Source organism: Callospermophilus lateralis, chromosome 1 (genome assembly GCF_048772815.1).
Source record: "Callospermophilus lateralis isolate mCalLat2 chromosome 1, mCalLat2.hap1, whole genome shotgun sequence".
NCBI lineage: Eukaryota > Metazoa > Chordata > Mammalia > Rodentia > Sciuridae > Callospermophilus > Callospermophilus lateralis.
The window spans coordinates 121,930,295-121,954,775 of NC_135305.1; the positions used below are offsets into that span (position 1 = coordinate 121,930,295).

The 24,481-nt window shown below is 46.5% G+C and overlaps 2 protein-coding genes across 14 annotated transcripts in view; one reads left to right on the forward strand and one right to left on the reverse strand.

Moving 5' to 3' along the window:
- The window catches only part of Sfi1 (SFI1 centrin binding protein), a 70,038-nt gene extending 51,202 nt beyond the window's left edge, over window positions 1–18,836 (forward strand). Inside the window, exons 16-33 of one of the 3 annotated variants that reach the window (XM_076838050.1) lie at window positions 4,826–4,907; window positions 5,215–5,393; window positions 6,196–6,271; window positions 6,786–6,881; window positions 7,314–7,390; window positions 8,361–8,463; window positions 9,670–9,766; window positions 12,936–13,096; window positions 13,518–13,592; window positions 14,048–14,122; window positions 14,235–14,411; window positions 14,484–14,743; window positions 15,530–15,634; window positions 15,795–15,984; window positions 17,303–17,441; window positions 17,541–17,619; window positions 18,418–18,529; window positions 18,610–18,836. In XM_076838050.1, coding sequence (XP_076694165.1) covers window positions 4,826–4,907; window positions 5,215–5,393; window positions 6,196–6,271; window positions 6,786–6,881; window positions 7,314–7,390; window positions 8,361–8,463; window positions 9,670–9,766; window positions 12,936–13,096; window positions 13,518–13,592; window positions 14,048–14,122; window positions 14,235–14,411; window positions 14,484–14,743; window positions 15,530–15,634; window positions 15,795–15,984; window positions 17,303–17,441; window positions 17,541–17,619; window positions 18,418–18,529; window positions 18,610–18,714 — 2,188 coding nt within the window. In that variant the 3' untranslated portion in view covers window positions 18,715–18,836. Of the gene's footprint in view, window positions 1–4,825; window positions 4,908–5,214; window positions 5,394–6,195; window positions 6,272–6,785; window positions 6,882–7,313; window positions 7,391–8,360; window positions 8,464–9,669; window positions 9,767–12,935; window positions 13,097–13,517; window positions 13,593–14,047; window positions 14,123–14,234; window positions 14,412–14,483; window positions 14,744–15,529; window positions 15,635–15,794; window positions 15,985–17,302; window positions 17,442–17,540; window positions 17,620–18,372; window positions 18,530–18,609 lie in introns of those variants that run through there. The other 2 variants (XM_076838060.1, XM_076838069.1) reach the window with 2 other exon arrangements.
- Window positions 1–24,481, reverse strand: part of Pisd (phosphatidylserine decarboxylase) — a 116,663-nt gene that overhangs the window by 48,163 nt on the left and 44,019 nt on the right. For 8 of the 11 annotated variants that reach the window (XM_076838129.1, XM_076838156.1, XM_076838139.1 and 5 more), the window contains 6 exons: window positions 24,059–24,224; window positions 21,998–22,234; window positions 21,602–21,740; window positions 21,201–21,347; window positions 20,759–20,919; window positions 19,952–20,048 (listed from right to left, as the gene is read on the reverse strand). In XM_076838129.1, the coding sequence (XP_076694244.1) occupies window positions 19,952–20,048; window positions 20,759–20,919; window positions 21,201–21,347; window positions 21,602–21,740; window positions 21,998–22,234; window positions 24,059–24,224 (947 nt within the window). Of the gene's footprint in view, window positions 1–18,792; window positions 20,049–20,758; window positions 20,920–21,200; window positions 21,348–21,601; window positions 21,741–21,997; window positions 22,235–24,058; window positions 24,225–24,481 lie in introns of those variants that run through there. The other 3 variants (XM_076838165.1, XM_076838084.1, XM_076838094.1) reach the window with 3 other exon arrangements.

Here is a 24,481-nt window from a genome sequence, read left to right on the forward strand (position 1 = left end):
ATAATATTCTCCAACTCCATCCATTTAACTGCAAATGCCTTAATTTTCTTTTCTTTTAATACTGAGTAATATTCCATTATGTGTGTATAGCACAGTTTTTTTTTATCCATTGATCAATTAATAGGCATCTAGGTTGGTTCCACAGTTTATCTATTGTGAATTCAGCTGCTATAAACACATTGGTATGGCTTTGTCACTATAGTATGCTGATTTTAAGTCCTTTGGGTATAGACCAAGGAGTGGGATAGCTAGGTCAAATGGTGGTTCCATTCCAAGTTTTCTAAGGAATCTCCACACTGCTTTCCAAAGTGATTGCACCAATTTGCAGTCCTACCAGCAATGTGTAAGTTTACCTTTTTCCCCAACATCTCTCCAACACTTATGCATAGCGGGTTTTTTTTTTTTTTAAACCAGAGATTGAACTCAGGGGTGCTTAACAACTGAGCCACATCCCCAGCCCTTTTTATTTTATTTTGGAACAGTTTTATAGGGCCTCACTAAGTTACTGAGGCTGGCTTTGAACTTAGAATCCTTCTGCCTCAGTCTCCCAAGCTCCTAGGATTATAGGACTGTGCCACCATTCCTGCTGTATAGAGATTTTATTTTATTTTTTTTATTAAATTTATTCCTAAATAACTTACAGTTTTAAATGCTAGTGTAAGTGGAATTATTTTTAAAATTCATTTTCTAATTGTCTGCTCCTAGTATATAGAAAAATAATTGATACCTTTTATTCTATGACCTTTATAAATTCACTTATTAGTTTTAGTAGTTTCTCTTCTAATAATTGCATAAACAATCATGTTGTATACAGATGAAGATAACTTTGTTTAATTCTTTCTAAACTGTGTGCCTTCTTTGCTGCTGCTGTTCTTGTTGCACTGCCTAGGATCTCCAGTATAATTATGATTTTGATTTCCTACTATTTTGTTAAGGATTTTTACATAGAGGTTTGCATTTTTTGGTAATGTTTATTTTCTGACTGTGTTAGATCAATAGTGTTTTTTCTTTAAATTTTTAATGAAATTTGCTAGTTAAATTATTTGGGCTGAGAGTTTTCCTTATAGAAAGGTTTTCTCTTTTTTTCTTTTTTAAGTCGTCAGTGGACCTTTATTTTTTTTTCTTTATTTATATGCGGTGCTGAGAATCAAACCCAGTGTTTCACACATGCTAGGCAAAGTGCTCTACCACTGAGCTTATACCCCAGTCCTAGAAAGGTTTTCAATTACAAATTTAATTTTGTGAATAGATATGGAGCCACAAAGAGTTCCTATTTCATTTTGTGTCAGTTTTGTAAAACTCTTTTTCAAGATAATTTTCATTTCAACTAAGTTGTCACAAATATTGGTATAAAGCTGTTCTTAGTAATGCCTTTTGCGTCCTTCAATGTAGATAGAATCTTTGTCATTCTTGATTTTTCCAATTAGTGTTTCTTGTTCTTCTTAAATAATTTTTCTAGGGACTTATCAGGTTTTTTTTTTTTTTAATCCCAACTTTTGGCTTTTGTTTCTTATTTCTTGTTACATAGTTTTAGCTTTTTTAAAAAAAATATTCTTCTTTTTGTTAAATTGGTGTTTCTTTCTTTATTTATTTTTATGTGGTGCTGAGCATCGAACCCAGGGCCTCGCATGTGCTAGGTGAGCACTCTGCCACTGAGCCACAACCCCAGCCCCATAGTTTTAGCTTTTTAATAGTTTCCTTCTTTCTACTCTTTTGGTTTAATTTGCATTTCTTTTTCTACCTTTTTTAAGTAGAAGTTCAGATCATCAACTTTTTGCTAGATTACTGATTTTAAATGTTTCTTTTCAAATATAACCATTCTGAACTATAAGATTTACTTCTACTTTTAGCTTCATTCCCGTAAATTCTAATGTGTTATGTTTTTATTATTATTCAATCAAAAGTACATTTTCATTTCCTTTGTGATTTCTTCCTTGACCATGGTTTTGTTGAAGTATGTTGCTTAATGCCCAAATAATTACATATTATTATTCTAAATTTCTAATTGAATTCCCTGTGACCAGAGACTATACCTCATATAACTTCAATTTCTTAACTCTATTGACATTTATTTTATGGCATACACACACATATATATGTATGTGTGTGTGTGTGTGTGTGTATATATATATATAGAGAGAGAGAGAGAGAGGGAGAATGTGTGTGTGTGTGTGTGTGTGTGTGTGTGTGTGTGTCTATTTTAGTGACTAACTGAGTGAGGCCCTGTCTCTAAATACAAAAAAGGGTTGGGAATGTGGTTCAGTGGTTAAGTGCTTCTGGATTAACTCCCCAGTATCAAAAAAAAAAAGTTTATATCCCAATTGATGGGTATAATGGTCTTAAATATTAAGTCAACATGGTTAAAATTCATTTTCAAATTTTCTGCCCTTACATATTTTATTTGTTTACAGGTTTATCTGTTTCTTTCAGTAATACTGTCAGTTTTGCTTGATGTGTTTGGAAAATCTGTTATCTGTGTATATACATTTGAGATAGTTATATATTCCTGATGAATTGCCCCTGTTATTATTTTGACATGAACTTCTTTAGTTTTGGTAATATTTGTTTTTGTAAAAGTCTGCCTTTTATATTTATATTATATTTATATAATCTCACCTGCTTTTTTTATGTTTACTGTTTTTATGATTTTCCATTTTTGTACTTCCAGTTTATCTCTCTTCATATTTTTAGTAAAGCATATCTCCTATAAACAACATCTAATTGCTTCTTTTTAATTTTTTTATTGTTAGTTGTTCAAAACATTACAAAGCTCTTGACGTATCATATTTCATACAATTGATTCAAGCAGATTATGAACTCCCATTTTTACCCTGTATACATATTGCAGATTCACATTGGTTACACATCCACTTTTTTACATACTGCCATACTAGTGTCTGTTGTATTCTGCTGTCCTTCCTATCCTCTATTATCCCCTGTCCCCTCCCCTCCCCTCCCTTCTCCTCCCATCTTCTCTCTACCCGATCTACTATAATTCATTTCTCTTTTTTTTCCCCTTTCCCCTCACTTCCTCTTATATGTAATTTTGTATGACAATGAGGGCCTCCTTCCTTTACCATGCAATTTCCCTTCTCTCTCTCTTTCCCTCTCCCCTCTGGTCCCTGTTTGATGGTGATCTTCTTCTCATGCTCTTCCTCCCTATTCTGTTCTTAGTTGCTCTCCTTATATCAAAGATGACATTTGGCATTTGTTTTTTCGGGATTGGCTAGCTTCACTTAGCATAATCTGCTCTAGTGCCATCCATTTCCCTGCAAATTCCATGGTTTTGTCATTTTTTAGTGCAGAGTAATACTCCATTGTGTATAAATGCCACATTTTTTTTTATCCATTCATCTATTGAAGGGCATGTAGGTTGGTTCCACAGTCTAGCTATTGTGAATTGTGCTGCTATGAACATCATTGTAGCAGTATCCCTATAGTACGCTCTTTTAAGGTCTTTAGGGAATAGTCCAAGAAGGGGAATGGCTGGGTCGAATGGTGGTTCCATTCCCTTCTTTCCAAGGAATCTCCATACTGCTTTCCAAATTGGCCGTACCAATTTGCAGTCCCACCAGCAATGTACAAGTGTACCCTTTTCCCCACATCCTCGCCAGCACTTGTTGTTGTTTGACTTCATAATGGCTGCCAATCTTACTGGAGTGAGATGGTATCTTAGGGTGGCTTTGATTTGCATTTCTCTGACTGCTAGAGATGGTGAGCATTTTTTCATGTACTTCTTGATCATCTAATTGCTTCTTAATTTTTGTAATCCAGTCTGACAATCTCTGCCTTATAGTTAGAATGTTTACTTCATTTATATTTCATGTAACCATGGTATGGGAGGACTAAAGTCTATTTTTCCCCCCTTTTTGCCTTGTATAGAGGACATTTAAAAATTTTTAGTATTCCATTTTGCTTCCTGATTTTTTTTAGCTCAGTATCATTGTAGTTTTTTTTTTCACTTTTATTTGTATTTTTTTCAATTGACACATTTTTATTGATGCATTATCGTTGCCATTGTAGTTTTTAAATCATTGTTTAGAGATAACAGTGTGCATCCTTCACTTATTACAGTTCTACGCCATTTTATATTAAATATAAAATATAAAAACAGTAAAGTTCCATTTTCTTCCCATCCTTGATATTTGTTGTCATGTATTTAACAAATACAATACATAGTTTTTACCCCACAAAACCATATTTTTTGGCTTTTAATAATCATGAAATCTTTCTAAAATTAAGAAAAAAAATTCTCATATTTATCCTTATACTTTTCATTTCTACTGTTCTTCTTTCTTCATGTAGATTTAAGTTTTTATTTTTATCATTTCCCTCTAATCTTTAGCATATTTATTGTACAAGTGAAGTAGAAACGATCTCAGCTTTTGTTTTTGTTCTCTCCACTCTGGCTAGGCCATTCTTGTCCAACCTCTGGTATCCTTATATGGCCCTTAGATCTGCAAAAACCACTCTCTGCTGGGCCTCAGAGAGTGTGCCCTCATCTGAGGACCTGGAAGTACCTCAGTAAAATTCTGGGTATTTTCTTTTGCTCAACACTCACTTTTCCAATAGCCTGATCCTAAATTCCAGCTTCTTTAGCATTCTGGATCTCAAATCTCTGCTTCTGATGCCAGAAATACCTGGGGAAATGTTGGAGTTTGGAGTTTTTTATGGGTGATATTATTGTCTGCATTCCTTCCCATTTTCTTTCCTTTTTTCCTCATTAGAACTATCAAGGGCAAATCTTGAGTATTTGAAACTTGTAGTTCTGTGGATTTTTTTTAATGTGTTTAACTACTATTCAGTTTTTATTTTTTATTTTTAGGGAGACATTAGAGAAGCAAGTTTTTTCTGTCTGGTGGCAGAAGATGTTTCAGCATCGAGAAAACCGCTTGGCAGAGAGAATGGTAAGTAACTCTCCCTGAGGAGGTTCCTGAAGGGTTATGACTTGTTTTAAATCCTGCTCTCACTGTGTTCCCTCTTTAGGAAGTTGCACAGAACTCAGGCCTACACTATAGCATTCCTTCCGGTTACTTATAAGCCAGGAACAGGTTCTGGCCAGCTGTGTCTGTTGTCAGTAGAGTTTATAGACAGCTTCTGGGCCAGGACACCTAAAAATCCATTTTTTTTTTTTTTTTTGCCTTGGTCATTATTCATGACCTATGGAGTCTCCTATCTGACTTGTTTTGTTCTCTTCCTCCTGTTGTCCCTCAGGCCATCCTCCATGCAGAGCGACAGCTTCTGTATAGGTCCTGGTCCATCTGGCACCAGCAGGCAGCAGCACGTCACCAAGAGCAAGAGTGGCAAGCAGTGGCCTGTGCCCACCACCACCATGGACAACTGAGGAATGTTTTCCACACATGGAGGGAGAGTGCCCAAGGGCTCAGAAAAGAGTGAGCGATCAGTTCTGTATCAGAAGTCCTTTCTACCCGGGCCAGTTCGGACCATAGCACCAAGGTTATCTCTAAGTGCCTGCCCAGAGGCCTGTGTTAACCTAGACCGGTTGTAAGTTCCAGAAATTCAACCTGAAATAGTCTAAATAAAACTCCGACTATAGGGAGAGGATCTTGGGGTGTTCCTTGAGGATCATGGTGTTCCCAGCAGTAGGATCTCAGTTGGAACAGAAGTGTTCTGTGGATCTGGGAGGTCCTATCCATTATTTTGCTTACTAATTAGAGCCCATTTGAAGTGACTATGGCCAGCGAATAGACTGATAAGCCTATTTGAGGATAACTGACCAGAACCTAGTGGCTAAGGCTAGTGGGCAGGTTATAGTAATTTTTACCATACCCTATAGCTGTGGGGGATGGACAGTGTAGGCAGCCCATGTCCACCGCAGAGGTTTTCCTGCTTTGATACCTTTCTGTATCCACTAGTGTGTTCTAAGAATCTTATTACCTCTCACATTCTGGCCACATTCAGGCACCTTCTCAGGAGTGGACAGGGCTTTAGCACACCTACAAAGGAATAGGCCCTAGTGCTACTTCAGGCCCATGAAGTTGTGTACAAAAATTTGATTACATGTGAATTTTTCTGGAAGAGAGCCCAAGTCCTTTGGCAGCTCTTTATAGAGGGTCTTGACTCCCCCCAAAACTTAACCACTAAGTAGGGGCCACAGTCTGTGAAGGGGAGCCCATCAGGAGGCCCCCACCTGGATCTGGGCTGCATGGCTGATATCCACCTGTCATCTTGCAGGAGGTTGGGCAGGGCACTGGCTGTGGAGTTCTACCGGGTACGGCTCCTGCGTTGGGCCTGGAACAGGTGGAGGGAGGTAAGGCTTTGGCACGGGCACCACCCAAGGGTGGCTTTTGGACAGGTGGAGCTGTGTATCATCATGACTCAGAGTGGACAGATGGGCTCCTTGGCAGTGCCTTGGAAGCCACCTGTCTCTGAGCTAGGGGAGGAGGGCAGGCAGCAGAGGAGGCAATGTCAGTTCACTATTAAGCGATGATTAGCTCAGGAACTTCTTGTTCTTTTAGGTACCAGGCTGATCTCATGTGAAATTCCTGAATCTAAATTACTAATCTAACCCTTTATAGGGACCCTATTGGGTGTATAAAATGTTTAAGATAACAATTATTGACCATTATAAGTTAGGGACCTGCCTCATTTGGTCCTCACAAAACCCCTTCGAAGCACATATTTACAGATGAGGAAACTGAGGCTCAGTGAGGTTAAGTACCTTATGCAAGCTCAAACAAATGGAGTATAAGATGGCAGCAGAACTAAAACTGTCCCCCACCTCGTCTCTTAGCCCAGGTGGCTGCTTTTTCCTTTGTCCACAGTGCTTGGCCCTGCGTGCCACTGAGCAGTGGAAGCTGATGCAAGCAGACCTGCATGGCCGGCGTGCTACCCTGCACAGGGCGCTGCAGAAGTGGCTGGTAGGAGCCACTTCTTTCCTCCAGATCACCTTGTTGTAGGGGCAGGGGATGTTTCTGGAAACTGTTTTTTTTCCCTTGTTTTTCCTGTCCTTCCCCAGAATAATTCAACAAGCCTCAAACAGTGTAGGTGCCCAAGACAATGGGTCTCAGAGCCACATGATCTGTCAATTCTTACTGGGCAAAGTGGAAAACAAGTACATGGCCTTATACGAAAACAGGCTCATGTCTAGGAGTCCAGGGGTTTGACCTATTAGGGGAGGGCCTAGTTGGGCAGTCTGGGGTATCTGCTGGCCTTGGAATAGTGTCCTTCAGCCTGTCCTCACCTTTTTGAGTGCTCTGGGCCCCCCATTATAAATGCACCTTTAATGCCTACCTGGAATAAGGGGCAGTGTAGGCCCAGGAGTGGCCTCCAGTCCTTTTTGTCTCTTTCAGGCTTACCAGGGCAGAGTACAGAGCATCCTACAGGAGGTGGCAGCCAGGGAGAGCCAGCACAACAGGCAGCTGCTGGGGTGAGTCTCCTGAGGGTCTTGTGGGGGCTCAGGCTCAGTAAGAAGGAACAGAGCCAGACACTATAGATTCCTGCCTTGGGCCAAGCAGAGGATGGTTCTGAGTGTCTCTTATTGCTCAAATTGTGGTTCTGGCTTTTCCACAACAATGCACTGTGTTTACTGCTTCATTCAGTATGTTTTAAACTCCTGCTATTGTCAGAGTAGGACCTTGAAAAGCAGACCTCTCCTGGATGCCTGCAAAATCTCTCAAGGCACCATTTCCTCTTCTGCCCTGGAGCCTGCAGTGATCCCCTTTCCTGTCAGTTCCCAAATGGTTCCTTCACAGTTGACTCTGAAGAGTCACTCCCAGCCCTCTGAGACTATCTGCATTGCTCATCTTTGAAGGGCACTTATGGCCCACCTTCTATTCCTTCTTGGTTAAGCTCTGAACTCACTCTTTTCTGTTAGGCCTTTCTTACTCCCCTCTCTCTTTTCCTTCCTTTGTGTATGTTCAGCACATGCTTTTCTAGGTGGCATGTGGGCTAAGGACCTTGTGAACTTTAAACATCTCCATTACTCTTCTGGGATTCACAGTAGGTAACCCTTCACTAACTCCACAGCAAGTACACGCTGGATTTTAGTTGTTCTTCCCCATCTTCCCTATCTCTCTGAACTTATTATCCTGAGAATTGACTGTATTGTTATCACCTGGTTAGAGCTCCATATTCATTTTATCATTTAAACTTCTAAAGATGTGGTGTTGTGCACTACTGGGTACTGGCTACTCACCTTTTGTCTAGCACAGAACAGGTGCCTAGCATTTGTTTGTTGGATGTAGACATGAGCATAAATTTGGGTGTCAGTGAAGCAGATACTCAGAGGCATGGAGAATACTAACTCAGATATGGGGAGAGAATGAGGAACAATTCACAGAGGCTTCCCATGTCCCTCCATACTGAGGTTCTGCCCTGGCCTGGCCATGTACTTGCAGGTGGGTGTTATGTCGTTGGAGAGAGAACACAGTGGCCCGTGTGGATGAGGCCAGAAAAATCCTGCAAGCAAGTGCACACTACAGAAAGACCGTGTGTTCCAAGGTGAGGAACAGGGAGACAAGCTGGTTATCCAGGGGACTTAGGGACCATGTTTCAGCCAGGGTGTTGGGTAGGGACTGGTGCTAAAGATTAACACTGAGTAGGACACCCCCAAAATAGATAGCCTTCCTCTAGCACACAGACATACATCCATGTCTGCAGGTGGTTTTTTTTTGTTTTTTTTTTTTACTAAAAGTATGAATCAATGCCCATTACAGTAAAAACATGGCACATAGTAAGTGAACTAGTTCTTATCTGTGTTTTCCACACACATGGAAGTTTCCACTAGGAGAAACTGTGGAAGTCAGTCTCCTGACCTGTCAGAAAAGGATGCTGGCTTCTGCCTGTCATCCTTATAGGTCTTATGACCATAGAGGCTTTCTGGAAAGCATGAGTATCCAGGGATTATAAGGTCCTTGATCATTTTCAGTGGGAAATGACTCCAAACCACACCTGTTTCTTTGATCTGGAATGGGTATGGAAAAATATCATATGGTAGTGCAGGTCCCAAGCTCTGGGAATGGGGACATTGGCAGGACATGGCTATGGGAAGAAAACATGTTACAGAAAAGAGGGAGCTCAAACAAATGGAATCCCTGAGCCCCAGATGTTTTTTAGAATAAAGCAGATACGGGCCAGTCTTGGAACTGAAGCTTCTGTAAAAGAGAAGCAATTATATTTGGTCAAGGGCCATTCTGTTCTCAGACTAAAGCCATTTAAACTCTAAAGCCATCCCCTGCTCTGGAAGGAAGAAAGGAGATCCAAGCTAAGATTCCAAGCTTGGAAGGGAGATGTTTTTGGTGGAAATGGAGATCATGAATATGAAACAGGCCTCAGGCTTCTCCTGCCTGACTTTTCAATGTATTTTGTTATTGTGATTTTGTATGTATCTCTAATAGGAAAGAGTGCATATACTGTATATGATCTGAATAACAAATAATAATATAATTAAAGCTCATGTAATGTGTAACTACTTTATTTCTCTGTAGTGTGGTATAAATCCTCTAGAAAAGTCCCAGCACTTCTGAGGGCCTGAGAGGAGCCTGAGGCTGTGTCCTGGGTCTATATGGATGGCGGGTGCTTCTTAGAAGTATGTCAGAGCCAAACATCAACCATTTGGCTTCACCTCACCAGGAGCTACCATTATAGACCTCACGTGTCCTCAGAAGTCAGGACATACAGTGATCTATGTTCTTTGCCTGCCTGTAGATCCTGGTCCAGTGGCGGGAGGTAGCGTCAGTGCAAATATATTACCGACAACAGGAGGCAGATATCCTGAGAGAGGCCCGGAAGGTGCTAGATAAGGGTAAGTGGGGATCCTGAAAGCAAGAAGTATCAAAAGGAGTGTGAAAGATGCAGAACTGTCTTGGGTTCCATTTACTGCCTACAACTGGGAAGCTTCAACAACAAGAATGTATTCTTTCAGTGTTGGAGGCTAGAAATCAAGATGTCGGGAGGACTTACTCCCTTCAAAGGGTCTGGAGAGGATCCTTCCTTGAGTTTTCTAGTTTCTGCTGGCTGCCAGCCATCCCTGGTGTTCATGTAGATACATCACTTCATTCTCATCCTCCATCTTCACTTGATGTTTTCTTCCTGTGTCTCTGGGTCTCATAAGGACACCAGGCATATTGATTTTTTTTTTCTTTTCTTCAGTGTTGGGGATTGAACACAGGGCCTTACATGTGCTGGGCAAGTGGTCTACCACTGAGCTTCATCCCCAGCACACACATTGGATTTAGGACCCACCCTGCTCTAGTGTGACATTACTTTATTAATTCATGACCATGAAGGACATGAATCTTTGAGGCGTGGGGGTGCTAGTCAATCCAGTATATTATAAAATTCCCTTCCCAATGGATTCACAAGCTTCTGTAAAAATGAAAGGCCAAGGCTTGTGATCCATGAGGAAATTAAAAAATGAAGCTGGAATGGAAGAGTGGTAAATGTCAGGGAGTGTGTGTGTATGTGTATGTTACAGAGGATTGAACCCAGGGATTATATCACCAGCCCTGTTCGTTTAATATTTTCTTTTCTTTTTAAAAAAATATTTTTATTAGTTATTGATGGACCTTTATTTATTTATTTGTATGTGGTGCTGAGATGCAAACCCAGGGCCTACATATGCTAGACCAGCACTCTACCACTGAGCCCCAGCCCCTCGTTTAATATTTTCTATTTGTAGATGGGCACAATACCTTTATTTTATTTATTTTTTATGTGGTCCTTAGGATCAAACCTAGTGCCTCACAAATGCTGTACCACTGAGCCACAATCCCATCCCTGTTTATTTTTTTGAGACAGTCTTGCTTAGGCTGATTTTGAACTTGTGATCCTCCGCACTCAGCCTCCTGAGTGCCAGAATTACAGGTATGTGCCATTGAACCCAGCTAAGGGGGTGTAGGTTTTTTGGTTTTGGTACTGGGGATTTAAACCAGGGATCACTGAGCTACATCTCCAGCCTCCCACATCTTTCCTTTTTTTTTTTTTTTTTTTTTTTTTTTTTAAAGAGTCTCAATATGCTGCTTAGGGTCTGACTAAATTGTTGAGGCTGGCCTCAAACTTGGAATCCTGTCTCAACCGTTGAGTTGCTAGTATTATAAGCCACCACACTGGCAGGGGGTGTGTTTTGATGGAAAAGACCCTCCTGAGTGCAGCTGCTCCTCAAGTCAACCCCTGTGTTGGTAAGAGCCCTGGCTTTCTTATGTAGTTGAATCCTCGTATGTTCAAGAACTAGAGACTTGCTATGTCCCATTGAGCAGGAAATCCCACTCATGCTGTATAAATATCCTTGATAGTGCAGGATAGAAATCAATGCCTCTGTGCAGAAGATGTGCAGACACAGAAAAGACCTATGGGGAATTATCTTCTAACACAGTTGGGTCCATAGTGGAGAGGGAAATCTGACACTCTAAAGGGGAGAACCTGTAGTTAGAATAGATGAAAATACAGAAGTGAAAACAATCAGAAATGGTTTAAATTGGACTGCAGCAAAAATCAGCCAAGTTATTAATTTGACTTTAATAGAATTTGCTACAGGACAAAAGTTTATCCACTTTGGTTGCGTCCTGACTGATGTATGTTGAAGAATGCAAAGCCCACTTTTTAATTTTCATTTCTGTTTGTATACCCAATGCAATTTGGGTCAGCTACTGTAGGTCAGGTATCCACTTCTGGCCATGCTGGAAAATTAGATGAGATAGGTTCCAGGTGCAGCCTGAAGCTGCTTCTCTGCAGGACTTTCTTTAGAAGGGGGTGGTGGCACATAGCAGGCCCTGGGTTTACCATGTCCATTACAGATGGCACAAGGGATTTGGGAGGCTAAGCAACAAGATTCTGCGTGTAGTTCGTGCCAGTACACTTGATCTTAGCCAAGGCCAAGAAGTGATTGGTTGGTGCACCATAAATACTTGGGAATCAATTTCTTGGTTTAGATTAAGATCTGAGTCTCATGCACATCTTTTCTGGATGCTGGGGAGGAGGGACTAAGAAGATATAAGACACATTAAGTGGAGTCCTTATAAGGTCAGCTCACCCAAGTGCAATGGTATGTGTCTATAGTCTCAGCTACTTGGGAGGTGGAAGCAAGATGATTGCTCAAGCTCAGGGGCCAGCTTGGGAAACACAGCAAAATTCCATCTCTTAAAAAAAGAAGTGGTGCAGGCTAGGAGTCATAATTTGGCTCAGTGATCTCAGGCATGACCCCGGCTCTTTGTAAAAGGGTGATATTGTATCTTCCTCCATGGTTATCACTTAAAGGGAATTCATTGAAATTATATGGATACATGGGCAAATAAAAGACACCCTCCCAAGATTATCAGTGCATAGGTACAGTTGGCTTCCAACTTGTGATGGCTTCCTTCCCTGCTTGCTGCAGTGGGTCCTGAAGGGCTAACCACCTATGTATCATCAGTGCCCCCGTGTCAACCCTTTTCTTGTTGTCTTGAAAAGAAACTTCTTCGGGGGCCCATGAAATTTTCACCAAAGGGAGAATCTGGTGACAAAAATAAAATGCAGGATGTGGCCCTTGCCCAGAGTGTAGGAAGTCAGGACATGCTGGCAGACCTATCTGGTCGTGGCTCAGGATGACTTGAATGAACCTTGGTTTTATCTGGTGAAACGAGGCTGCCTCCTCTAAGTTTGCACTCCAGCAGGAGGCTCCCTTATTCTTCAGACTAAGGGCCTCCTTCCAAGTACCTGGTATTACCTTGTGTGTGACTCTGTGAGGTGGAGTATAATCTATGGCAGGTGTGCCCTTGCAAGGTGCAGTAAACAAGTCTGATTCCAGTGCTCAGAGTCACTGAAGGTAGTCTTAATTATCCTTACAGAGTGACCATGTGCACGCCATAGTTTTACTCACAGACGGCTGGACATCCTGACTATCCCATATCACATTCTTTGATCCCCAAACCTCCCCACTGCATTGTGACTTTAAAAAATCCTACAAACAGTCAAACTCTGGTTTGCATCTGCCCTAGGATATCTCCAAACCTGGTTTCAGAAGTGGCGGGATTGCAGCCAGAGGGCAGCCCAGCAAAGAGCCCAGCTGGAGAGAGCAGCCCAGCATCACCGACGGCAGCTGCTGCTAAAGGGGATGGCGTGGTGGAAGGTGTACTATCTGGGGTGTGTCAGGAAAAAGGTGAGGCAGCAGCTGTCAAGTTCCCCCCATGTGGCAGGCCATGGGATGGCTGCCAGGCAGGACCACCTCTCAAGGAGGGACTCTGGACAAAACTTAAGGCAGCTGCCTGGGTGCTGGGTTATTTGGGATCCTGTGGGAATAAGACGGCAAGAGCCTGCCTGGGCATTTAGTGGTGACTCAGGGTAGCTAGCCTTAGAATTGGGTCTCCCTTGGGAGGAATATGGCTCAGGAGAGAAACCTGGTTCACCCTGACCTTGGCTTGTCATCGATGAGGGCCCTACCAATTTATCTGGACATTCTCTGCCCTATACAGGAGTCCTTTCGGATCACCTAGGAATCCTGGCAATGGGAGGACAGTTGCCTCAGGCCAGAACCCAGGGTGTGGGATACTTGACTCCATGTGTACTTGTTCTCTCCCCAGTTTTTGCAGATGCAGGGCGCCCAGCTCCTGGTGCAGAGACTCAGCAAGGCCTGCTTCTGCTGGTGGAGACAGCAGGTGGGAGGCAACACAATACCTCTTCCTGCATCCCTCTCAGTCCACATCTCTAATTGTCATATTAAACACATGGATGTAATATCCAAAAATTAATGTGAAAAGCATTTTTTCTTACTTGTTTTAATTGTAGGTAGACACAATAACCTTTATTTTTCACTCATTTATTTTGTGGTGCTGAAGGTCAAACCCAGTGCCTCCCTCTACTATTCCTCCACAAGCTGGATGTGCTGCTGCCATTTTCCCCTCTGAGAGCCCTTCACTTTCCTTCTTCCCTAGAATCATTCATTGATCTACAGACATGAGTGTGTTGAGTGCCTCACAGTCAGGCCCAGGGTTGGGCTCTTCCTGGTGGAAGAATGGAAGCCTTGGTTACACAGTGATGAGCAAGGCAAAGTGAAAGCAGGGCCATGTAGTCAGGGTGGCCCCTTTGAATAACCCTGTTTTCTGGACCATAGCTGGTGGCCAGGAGACAGGAACAGCAAAGTACAGCACGAGCCCTATGGTTCTGGTCCTTCTCCCTACAGGCAAAGGTAACTGGGGTTCTTCATACTGCCATTCCTGCCATGGGTGGGAGGAAGTTGCCTGGGTCATGGGAGAGCCCTAAGAGGGAGGCCTGGTCTTCACCTGTTGCCCTCCCTGAAGACTTGGGCTGCATGGCTGGGCTTTGTGCTGGAAAGGAGGAGGAAGAAGGTGCGGCTAGAGCGGGCAGTACAGGCCTACCACCAGCAGCTCCTCCAAGAGGGTGCCACACGGCTCCTGCGTTTCACAGCCAGCATGAAGGCCTCCCGGCAGCAGCTGCAAGCCCAGCAGCAGGTCCAGGTAGGTGTGGGGCTCCCTTCTTCTGAACAGTGGAGAGGGAACAGTAGAAACTGATGAGAAGCTGTGTTGCAGGCAGCTCACAGTCTTCACCGTGCAGTCTGCCACTGTGCTGAGCTCTGGAAACAGAAGGCCCTGGGCTCGGGCAAGGAGTCTCCACCCCCTGTGCCCATCATAACCAGCAGGAGAGTGACTTTTGAGGGTTCCCCTCTTGATCACATTGCTGTTGGGGCTGGGGATGCCTTCCTGGAGATGAAGAGGCCGCCAACTCCTCAACCTCAGGGAGTCCTGGGCAGCTTACCACTGGCTGTCAGGGAGCCCCACCTCCTGGAGCTGTGAGTGGCCTACCCATACCTCTTCCTTCTCATGTCTACCTTGGGCAAAAGCTGGGATGTATAGGAGGGAGGAAACTGGGCCCTGGGAGGGTAAGGGATGTGCCAGTAATGACCTTGTCGTAGCTGAGCTCCCCTCCCTTTCATCATGATCCCATTCCTCCCAGAGCATGGGAGAGAAAACAGAGAGGCTTCTAGACCCTTCTTTTTTCCCCTCAATAAATGGGTGTCCCTTCCCCTGGTACCAGGCCTGCTAATTTCCCCTCTTTTATAGTGGGGAAGTTGGTTCCATCAGAAACCCCTTTTTGTGACTGGCACCTGCCCCTTGGCCATTTCCCTGGATGGTATCCCCAAACCCTATACCTACACTGCTCCTAAGGCAGTTGTCATCTCCCAGAGTGACCAGTGCTACCTAAGAGCCTTGATCTTGAGTAGGTGGAGTGCGCCTGGGCCTGGGCCCCCATCTCTGTTCTGCCTTCTTCTCTGCCCCACACTGACAGCCTCAGTGTCAGAGGCTATACCTCCTATGATGTGGAAGAGCACCCATGACACCAGAATTCCTGCACAAGCCAAAAAAAAGTGCAGGTGAAGCACGAAGCATGGGGATTCATATAGAAAATACAGAATTTTATCAGGCCCAGGGTCACCACACATACTTACTGACCTCAGGCCAGAGCCTTGTCTTATGTAACCTTCAGTCTCCCCTGTAACACTGGAGAGGTTGGTTCCCCCTCCCCCCGAGACTTCAGCCCCCATTTGCCCAAGGTACAGACCCATGTTTCTTTCCAGCCATACTGCCCGCTTGGGGAGGAAGCAACCCCGACGCCCACACTTCTTGCTGGAGCCCATGCAGAGCCAGAGGTCTTGGGGGTGTGTCCGCCTCAGGGGGCAAGGGTACGTTATGTGGTTGTGGGCCACTCAGAGCAGCTACACCTTCATCTGGGGCCTGTGTTTTGGAGGTCCTATGTTAGGTAGCCCCCTTTCCTTCCTGATCTTCAGAGAAACCAAGAAAGATTCCACGGCCTTATCAGCTTCCTGCCTTCTCTCTGCTTAGGCCTGAGAAGCCTCAGGAACAGGGCCAAGATGGGGCCCAGCCTGCACACCCTTCCCTGATGAGGCCTTTCCTTCCTGGGGTCCTGCCTTGTGCCCCTTGCTCAAAGCTTTCCACTGTGGCAGGTCCCAGCCCAGAACAACTACTGCCTCCTTCCCCCTTCATGCCCTATCGGGTGGAAGCATTGACCAGGGTGAGTCCACCACCAGACCATCCTCCCATTCTTTGGTCTATGGTTCTCTTCCTGGTGCCCCTGTGCTATAGCTACAGCTGTATTCATTTGTTTTTGGAACACGCTGGTATGGAAGGACATGGGGAGGTTCCATTTATTTACCAAATGTTGGTACCTCTGTACTTCAGATCCAAGGAATACAGCAGCCAATAGCCTTCCAAGGTCCCTATCCTTCAGAAGCTTCTGTTCTCACAACAGGACAACCAAAAGAAGCTTGTGAGCAGACCCATAGAGTGACCACAGATCCTATGGGTCAGGCTGGTCATACTGGAAAGTTTGGAATTTGGGAAGAGGAAGAAGTTTTTTTAACCTGGGTTCCTTTTGGTGCTATGTATTTGGGCTACTGGGAGCTATGTGATCCAGGTTGCAGTGGCCTAGATGCTGAGGCCAAACACTGTGGGGATGAAAATGTGGTCTAGACAGGACCTGCTTTGATGGATGTGAGAAGGGAGGAGAGGAAGGACTTCACATGATATAGGTTTCTGGCCTAATTAACTAGGGGAGGGATGAGTTCTAAAAGAAGAAAAATAGGATGGGGCTTGGTTTCAGGTGAAGCACCAAGAGTCCCTTTTTACCCTGTCAGATTTGAGAGAAAGCAAGATTGTCTGGCCTTCGGGAAAGAGGTCAGGGACTGAAATCTAGATTGGAAGTCCTCAGCAGAGGTTGAAGGTGAACCCCTGGGAACCACTGAGAGAGCATAGAGTGAGGCAGAAGGCTTATGTAGAGAACCTTGACACAAGTAGCTAGGGCTGAGAGCACCAGAGGGCATAGTAGAAGTGACAGTCTCAGCGTCAGGCCACCCAAAAAGCTGGTGCCAAAAAGGTGCAGGGTGGGGATAGAGCCACTTCTTGTGTGTCACAACCCTGTGGCTGGGGGTGGGGGCGGTCCAGAGGGTGGTCTTCCATGACTGGCAATGATAGAAGGTGCACGTCTACTCTTCATGGGAGAGAGTAGAGGCAGGTGTGGGTGAAACAGGGAGAATAATTGCCTGTGACCACTGTTGTTCCTGAAATCCAAGTTTAGCAAGGTCAGAAGTCCAGAGCAAGGTGGGGATAGAAGGCCAAGCCAGGCTTGAAAAGTCTGCTGCTGGTAGTGGTAAGAAGCTTCTCATGCAGGGGGTGGCACTGTAAAGGTGTGGAGGTTAACCAATTATGTCAGGTCCAGCAGGTAGGGAAAGGGACAGGGCCTAGTCACCCTGACTCCCATGGGGTAGAGTGGGCAGCAGGTAGTGAGACAGGGAGAAGAGGATTTACTGTCAGCATCCTCCTTTCCTTTACAGGTGTTAAAACAGCCCACCAACACTGGGCTTAAGCCCCAGGGTCCCCCATCTCTGGCCAGTGGCCCTGATTCCCATCTGCTCCTGCCTGGGGACTTCACAGGCATCAAGGCTGGGCCTGGGCTTGGTTCTGGAAGTGCAGGTGAGTACCAGGGGCCTGCTAGGGCTGTGGCACTCACCTTGGAGTGGCCACCTGTCCTGGTCCCAGAGAGAAGATGGAAAGCTCATTCTGTTGTCACAGGCCACAACAACCTTGAGACTGAACTGGAGGGGATCCAGCAACAATTACAGCACTACCAGAACACCAAACAGAACCTTTGGTGAGGCCTGGGGGATGCACCCTTGAACCTGTCCTTAAGAAAAGGTGTGGCCTGGGAAGGCAGAAGGTTCCATTTCCTGCCAGCCAGCTGCCAGGACCCACAAGTGTGTGGTAGGGGCCAAACCAGTGTGTGTTACCAGGAACGTGTCTCACTGTAGCACATTTCCCCCAATTAGTCCTGCTTGGGAAAACCCAAGATGGCCTTACTGTGGGACACAGGTCCTGGTTGGGTTATGGCTTTCTTCTCTAGTGGTTGTGATTGTAAAGCTGATAAGGTATCAGAGGACGGGTAGGCCTGGGTCTCATCTGCACATAGTGGTTTGGGGACTGTCAATATGCAGCAGTTTAAGAAATGTGAGGAAAACAGACTGTTCCCCTTGTTCATCTCATCACTGGGAAAGAGGAATAGGAAGAGTTGCTGTTTGCTATAGAAGGTCATGGAAGGTCATGGAAGGCTGGGAGAGAAAAAAAGTCTTGGTCTCCCAAGCCAGGGCCTGCAGCTCAGAGAAGGGAGCCTTTCCAGAAGTTTCTCCCTCCAGCCCATCCTCCCATCAGAAGACTGCCAAGAACCCAAACTCGAGCCAAGAGAGGTGGTGCACTCTTGTAATCCCAGCTATTTGGGAGGCTGAGGCTGAGGCAGGAGGGTTACAAGTTTGAGGCCAGCGTTGGTGTCACACCAATAGTGAGACCCCGTCTCCAAAAAAAAAAAAAATTGTAGCTCAGTTGGTAGAGTACCCCTGGGTTTAATCTCCAGAACCCAAGAGAAAAAAGACCCAAGCGGGCAGGGTGTCCCCATCAGGTCCTGCCAGCGACAAGCAAGTAGCCTGCGTAGGTGGCTGGAGCTGAGCCAAGAAGAGCCCAGGCCTGAGGATCAGGATGAAGAGCAACGAGTGCAGAAAGAACTAGAAGAGGTGAGACCCTAGATCAGCTCCAGGGACAGTCCCCCAGACAGTGCTCCCTCTCAGCTGGACCTCTTTCTCCCTACCCCCAGATAGAACTACAGATCCAGCAGCTGGCCAAGGAGCTCCAGGCCCAGCGCCAACACATCAGTACCTGCGTTGAGCGCATCCAGGCCCTGCGGCAGGCTCTGTGCTAGTGGGCTCACCCCAGGAAGACGGGAGCCCTGCTGCAGGGGAGGCCTCAAGCCACCTTCAGGAACAATGCAAAGCTACAATGAGTTTTTAAGCTTTTTATTTCAAAATGTTTTGCAATTAAATGAATTACTATTCAGAAGTCTCCCACTTTTCATACAAAAATACTGTGCTACTGATACAGTTGAAAAAATTCAATGACTTCCCCTGGAGGAGAAATTCACAGGATCAACAGGTAACCTGTCTCCACCACTGCTCAAGGCCTACAAACCTGTCATCTGGGACAGGTTTTCTAGTACTGACCCACCATACACCTTTAGCCTCCAACACAGTCCTTGGAACAACAGCAATTTCCCATACTTCATGTAGAGCTGGATCTGGAAACAGCGATGCCAGCTCAAACTAGGCTTCTACCCCTCCTGCCTGCCCCACTCAGCCTAGCCACCAGGTGGGACAGTAATTGGCCTTGCCTGCTGCAAGGAAGCTCTGGAAGGTCACTCCTCAGGGCCTACAAAGGTCTGTGTCATAGTTACCATCTTCAGAAGATCCTGGCAAGAGTCCAGAGCAATGCGGTCAAGCCCCAAATGCAAAAATTTTGCTTCTCCATCAAGCAGGGTGAGGCAAGTTTGGGAACAGAAAATAGTTGTCATGAAGTCTGTGTGGCCTGCTCTGGGAGGGAGGGTCCACAATCCATGCCAAAGAGGCAGCTCATCCTGTGCACTATGGGAGGTAAAGGGACAAGACCAGAAAAAGCCAAAGGGTCCAACAAAAACTCAGTTATGGGGAGGAATGGCTAGAGGGCATGTTCGCACTTAGCATCGCCTAACAATATCCAAGACCAACCAGGAGAGCAGAGTCTCCAGTTTATACAACATTTAAAAAAGATCCAAATGTGATTGTGAGGTTATCCACACCTATACTTTTTCTCTCTGTAGGGTAGGTCGCAGGCATGACGGGTTCTGGCTGCCTCGTGAGGATTCAGAATTTCTTGTCTGCACCTCTGGGACAGGCAGTAGCAAATCATTCAGATTCTACCGGATCGACCTTCCCACACACACTTGAGGTGATCCTTAGTTCCCTTAGATGCATTGGCAGTCGTAGGCAGAAGGAAGACCTAGAGGGAGCCCAAAGCCTCCCCAAAGCGGATCTTCTGCCCTGCTTTCAGCCTGAAATTGAAGTCCTTGGGGGCCTCGAAGATGAGCACAATGGTGGAGCCCAAGTTGAATTCGCCCAGATGCTCACCCTTGCGCATGGGGACTCCCTCCTTGTTGGTGTGCGTCACAAAGCTGAAGTCGTTGTAGGACCCCTTGCTGTACCTTGGGCTGTTTGTGTGCAGGTCCTGGGGAGGAGTAATGGGGCAGGGATTGAAGGGGGCCCAGAAGCAAGGGTACCATTCCTGCCTGTGTTTGGAATCCTGTTGCTCATTTTCACCACCATCCAGCCCAGCTCAAGAAGGGTGATGGGGACAATATCTCGGGGTTGGGGAGCTTAGTCCAACCAGATCACACTAAAGTCCTTGCACCTGCCATGAACTGTGGCTAAGAGGGACATGGAGAAATCAGATCTGACTTTTCTCCCAGCTGGAATGGTACAAGGTCAGCAGCCAGTGGTGGGGAGTCGGGCACACCCAAAAAGGCAAGCCCTGGGTAGGTGGGCACCAGATTCTTTCTTCATTCAGGCCAGCTCTGCCTACATGCTCAACCCTCAGTTGGCATGACTCATTCCTTTTCCTTTCTCACACTTCAACCATGGTTCCCAGTAAAAGTAAAGGGCCAGGCAGAAAGGTTAATTCCTCTCTCCTCCCCAGCCACTTCCAGAGGAATGAGTGGCAGCAAAGTGGGTGGGAGGGAAGGAGAGAAGGAGGTCTTAACTGATAGGGATGCCCCTCAAGAGTGGATGCTTAGCACAGCCAGGCCTGGTTCTAGCTCTCCTACAAGCAAGGCCCTCCTAAAATTTACAGGCCCAGTGGATCTGGCTGCACAGCAGATGGAGCAAGTGAATTCAAGAAGTCCAGCCTGTGGACTTTGGCATGGCCTGGGCTCTGCTTACCCTGTCAAAGTAGATGCGAATGGAGCCCACGTTGGTGGCCCCCACAGCTGTCAGCGAGAAGAAGCCATGTTTCCAGTCTCCTGTCAAAACTACCCGTTCGTTATGGCAGAAGAGCTCTTTGATCCAGCGAGCCATGCCAGGGTTCACTGACATCAGGGAGCCTGTGGGGGTAGGGAACATGATAGTCCTTCCCCAGAGCCTGGTATGTCTACCCCAGGATGGCCTGAGACCCAAAGGGACTAATGGCCTGTTGCCCTGATGTCATTCCAAATGCAGACCAGTTTTCCAAAGTCCCCTGTCCATACCCAGCCAACCTTAAGTGTTTAACCCCTGGTCTAGATAACTCCAGCCCGGAGCCTATTCCCCTAACATTAAGAAAGTGAGGATCTCAGCATGAAGCCCACAGAGGCAGCTCCAACCCAAAGGCCAGTCCTGTGTCTACCTGGGAAGTGGCGCCGATGGGAGACGGTCCAGTCAGTGGGGGAGTGGAAGCAGTGGTAGTCCCCGGGGGCCAGGTATATGACACAGTGGTAGAGTTCATTCCCTTCCCGGGTAACCAGCTGGTTCCTGAAGGAGTCACATGAAGAGGCTGTGGGGTAGGGCAGAAAAGAGGGTCAGGCTCTAATAACAGCTCCAGGTGCCACCCAGCTCATGAGAATCCAGCACAGCCTATGTGCAGCCTGGACATGGACTCCAAGAGCCTCAATGCTTTGGTCAGAGGGATTCCTGATCCAATGTGCCAGCATGCCCACCCCACAGTCTCCCAAGCCTTTCCTTATTCCCTGTCCCACAGCCTTTCTTTAGCCTCTGGTGTCTGCCCCAGCCAACAGTGCAGTAACCCACCTGGTGGGAAAGGCAGGTCTTCCATGTAGGTGCGAGGGCCCAGGAATGATTCCAAGGAATAAGTGACCCCCTTCACCTGCTCCACCTCACAGTTCTTCACCTGCCCGAAGTTGAGGATCTTCCCATCCGATGGGCTGATCTGGAGGGACCAGGAGAGGTTTGCTGCTGGAAGGGGAGAGTGCTCCCCCTAGTTGACACCCACCTCATCTTGTGTCAAACACCCATAGCTCCACCCTCTGGATATGCAGGACAAATAAACTTTATATGGCAGGTGGGACCGAGTCTGGGAAAGCCACACAGAGGCCACAGCCAGTGGGGGCTGCTGAACCTGGTTTCCATAGATATAGATCCCATTTCCTAAAGGAGGAGGAGGAGGAGGTATGAGTTAAACCTCACCACACTGTGTAGCCCTGAGACAGGCCGGGCCTGTGGCTTCAGCTTGCGCCGGAAGAATTCGCTGAGGTTGCGGTAGTGGTGCAAGTCCTCCACAGCGGCCTCCTTCATGTTCACCCCAAAGGTCCAGATGTACAGGCTATAGACAGGCCTGCGCAGCCAGTGCGGCAGCTCCACCTGGTTGAGGCGACCCCAGGCTCGTGACAGCAAACGTGTTGGCACTGACTTGTACAGGGCCACCTGCAGGCCATAGGGCAGGGGGCTGAGTTGACCATACTCCAAAAAGCCCAAGTACTGTCATCATCCCCCAACCACAGGAGAGAACTTGAACCAACAGAGGCTACCTAGGGAGGCCTAGTTGCCTGGGGCTGATTGTTATGATGTGGCTGTGTCACTAGGAACCAGACTGCACTTGTCAAATATTCTCACAGACTGAAGACAGGATGTACAGAGCTCAGGTCACTTTAATCACTTTGCACAGGTCAAAGAGTAAACTATCTTAGTCCCAGAAAAGTAGACTGGTCCACATAGTCTCACTTCTTAAAAGTGAGAGGTGGTGCCAGGAGTAGATGGCTCATGCCTATAATCCCAGTAACTCTGGATGCTGAGGCAGGAGGATCCTAAGTTTGAGGCCAGCTTCAGCAACTTAAGAGAGGCCCTAAACAACTTAGATCCAATCTCAAAATAAAAAGGGCTGGTAGGGACGTGGCTCAGCAGTTAAGCACCCTTACGTTCAATCTCCATTACCCCACCCCCCAAAAACAGGAAAGGAAGAGAAAATGGGAGATAGGAATCCTGGTAATAGTCTGGAGAAGACTGGCAGGAGGCAATGGGCATTTGACTTTGGCTGGGGTCATTGCCTACACTGCAGACCACTTGAGAAAGGAGTAAAAGGATCCCAGAAGCACAGATAGATCTGTAGCCCAAAGTGTATATTCTCTTTCTTAAAAGGAAAAGAGGACATTTTCAGATGCATGTACTGTATCAGTGTCATAGTGTCCCAAGATGCCCTGCAGGCCTAGTCAGCACTCAAGATGGCCTGTCCTGCTGGGCTCCACTGGGCCTGACGGCAGACCTTGCATCAGAAGCATTCTGTGCCTAAGCCAGTCCACAGAGTTGCCTACCTGTGGTCTCCCAGGAGGCAGAGGGGAATCACTTTTTGGAGCCAGAGCCCTCCTGCAGGGCCACTAAACCTAAGAGGCCACTGCTCCAGGGGAAACTGCTTCTGACTGGTGCTACTGCTTATCTAGATGCAACCAGGCAGCAACTTCCTAAGGTGTAAAAACTTTTAATACCTTTATGAAGTAGTGAATTACTAGCTCCCTGAGCATTATTCTTTCCCCTTCCAAGTGATGTCTAGCCACCTGGAGTAGCTGGGTTGTAATGGTTATAATGCCTGGCCCTGGGTTGCTGTAATGCCAGGCTATTCTCAGGAACAGGTTGGAGCCTGGTCTAATGTCCAGTGTACTGTAGCACCCTCAAATTTTCATGATGCCCACCCCCAAGTTATCAATGGCCCAGGTACAGGGACTCCTCCTTGGGGCTGGTCTGCCAGGAAGCAAGAGAGCCCTTCAGGTACCCATTAAAGAGTCCTGTGCAGGGCAGGCACTTGCACAGCCTTCTAGTTTCTCAAGTGTGTCCTCCCACTAATGGGCCCAAACAGGCTCCAGCCTTCCTGAACTACCCTCTGATATCCAGAAATTTATCTGGATTCTTCCTAAAAATTGCTTATAAGCTTGAAAGTCAGAGACACTAATTTCTGACTGCCCAGTCTAAGTTCCTTCCAGAACCAGAGCTCCTCAATAGCACCAGTGAGGCAAGCAAGGATAGCAGGCAGTGGACAGTGAGTGTTCAGTCACCTTACTACAGTACACATGGCCACTGGTTAACCTGGCCTTCTCAAAAGTTGCCTTTGTCTTCCCTACAAAATTTCCCATACCATACCCCCAAAGGGTGCAGCCATGCCTCTACTTCTGACAACTGGTCCCCTTGTTTTCCCCTGTACCCCAACCTCAGGCCTGCCCAGGGGTAGGGGTTGGGCCACAGAGGCCTGTGCACACTTACCCTGCTCACAGGCCTCCATCCCACCCGGCTGAGCGGCCTGAGAGCACCAAAGGGCAGGAGGTAGTAGAGAACAGTCAAGGGCCAGGAGCGCAGTTTCAGGGCAGGTCTGGACATGCAGCTCAGCTGGCCTAGCCTCCTTCGCAGGGCCAGCTGGGGGAAGTGCAACCTGCAGGGCACATGTCCATGCAGAGTCAGAAGCTGGGGTCTCAGAGGAACCCAGGAATGACCCCCGCCCCCTTGATCACTGCCTCTCCATGGAGCATCAGAGTCCAATAAGCACTGCAGTATCCCCTTGGGGACCTGGATACCACTGTACAACAGATATATTTCCCAGTCTTTCCCACCTGACAGCTAGCTGAGGACTAGGATTGGGAAGCTATAGGATGGAGGAGGGTTAGACCCAATTCCTGGGTATCTGAGAAG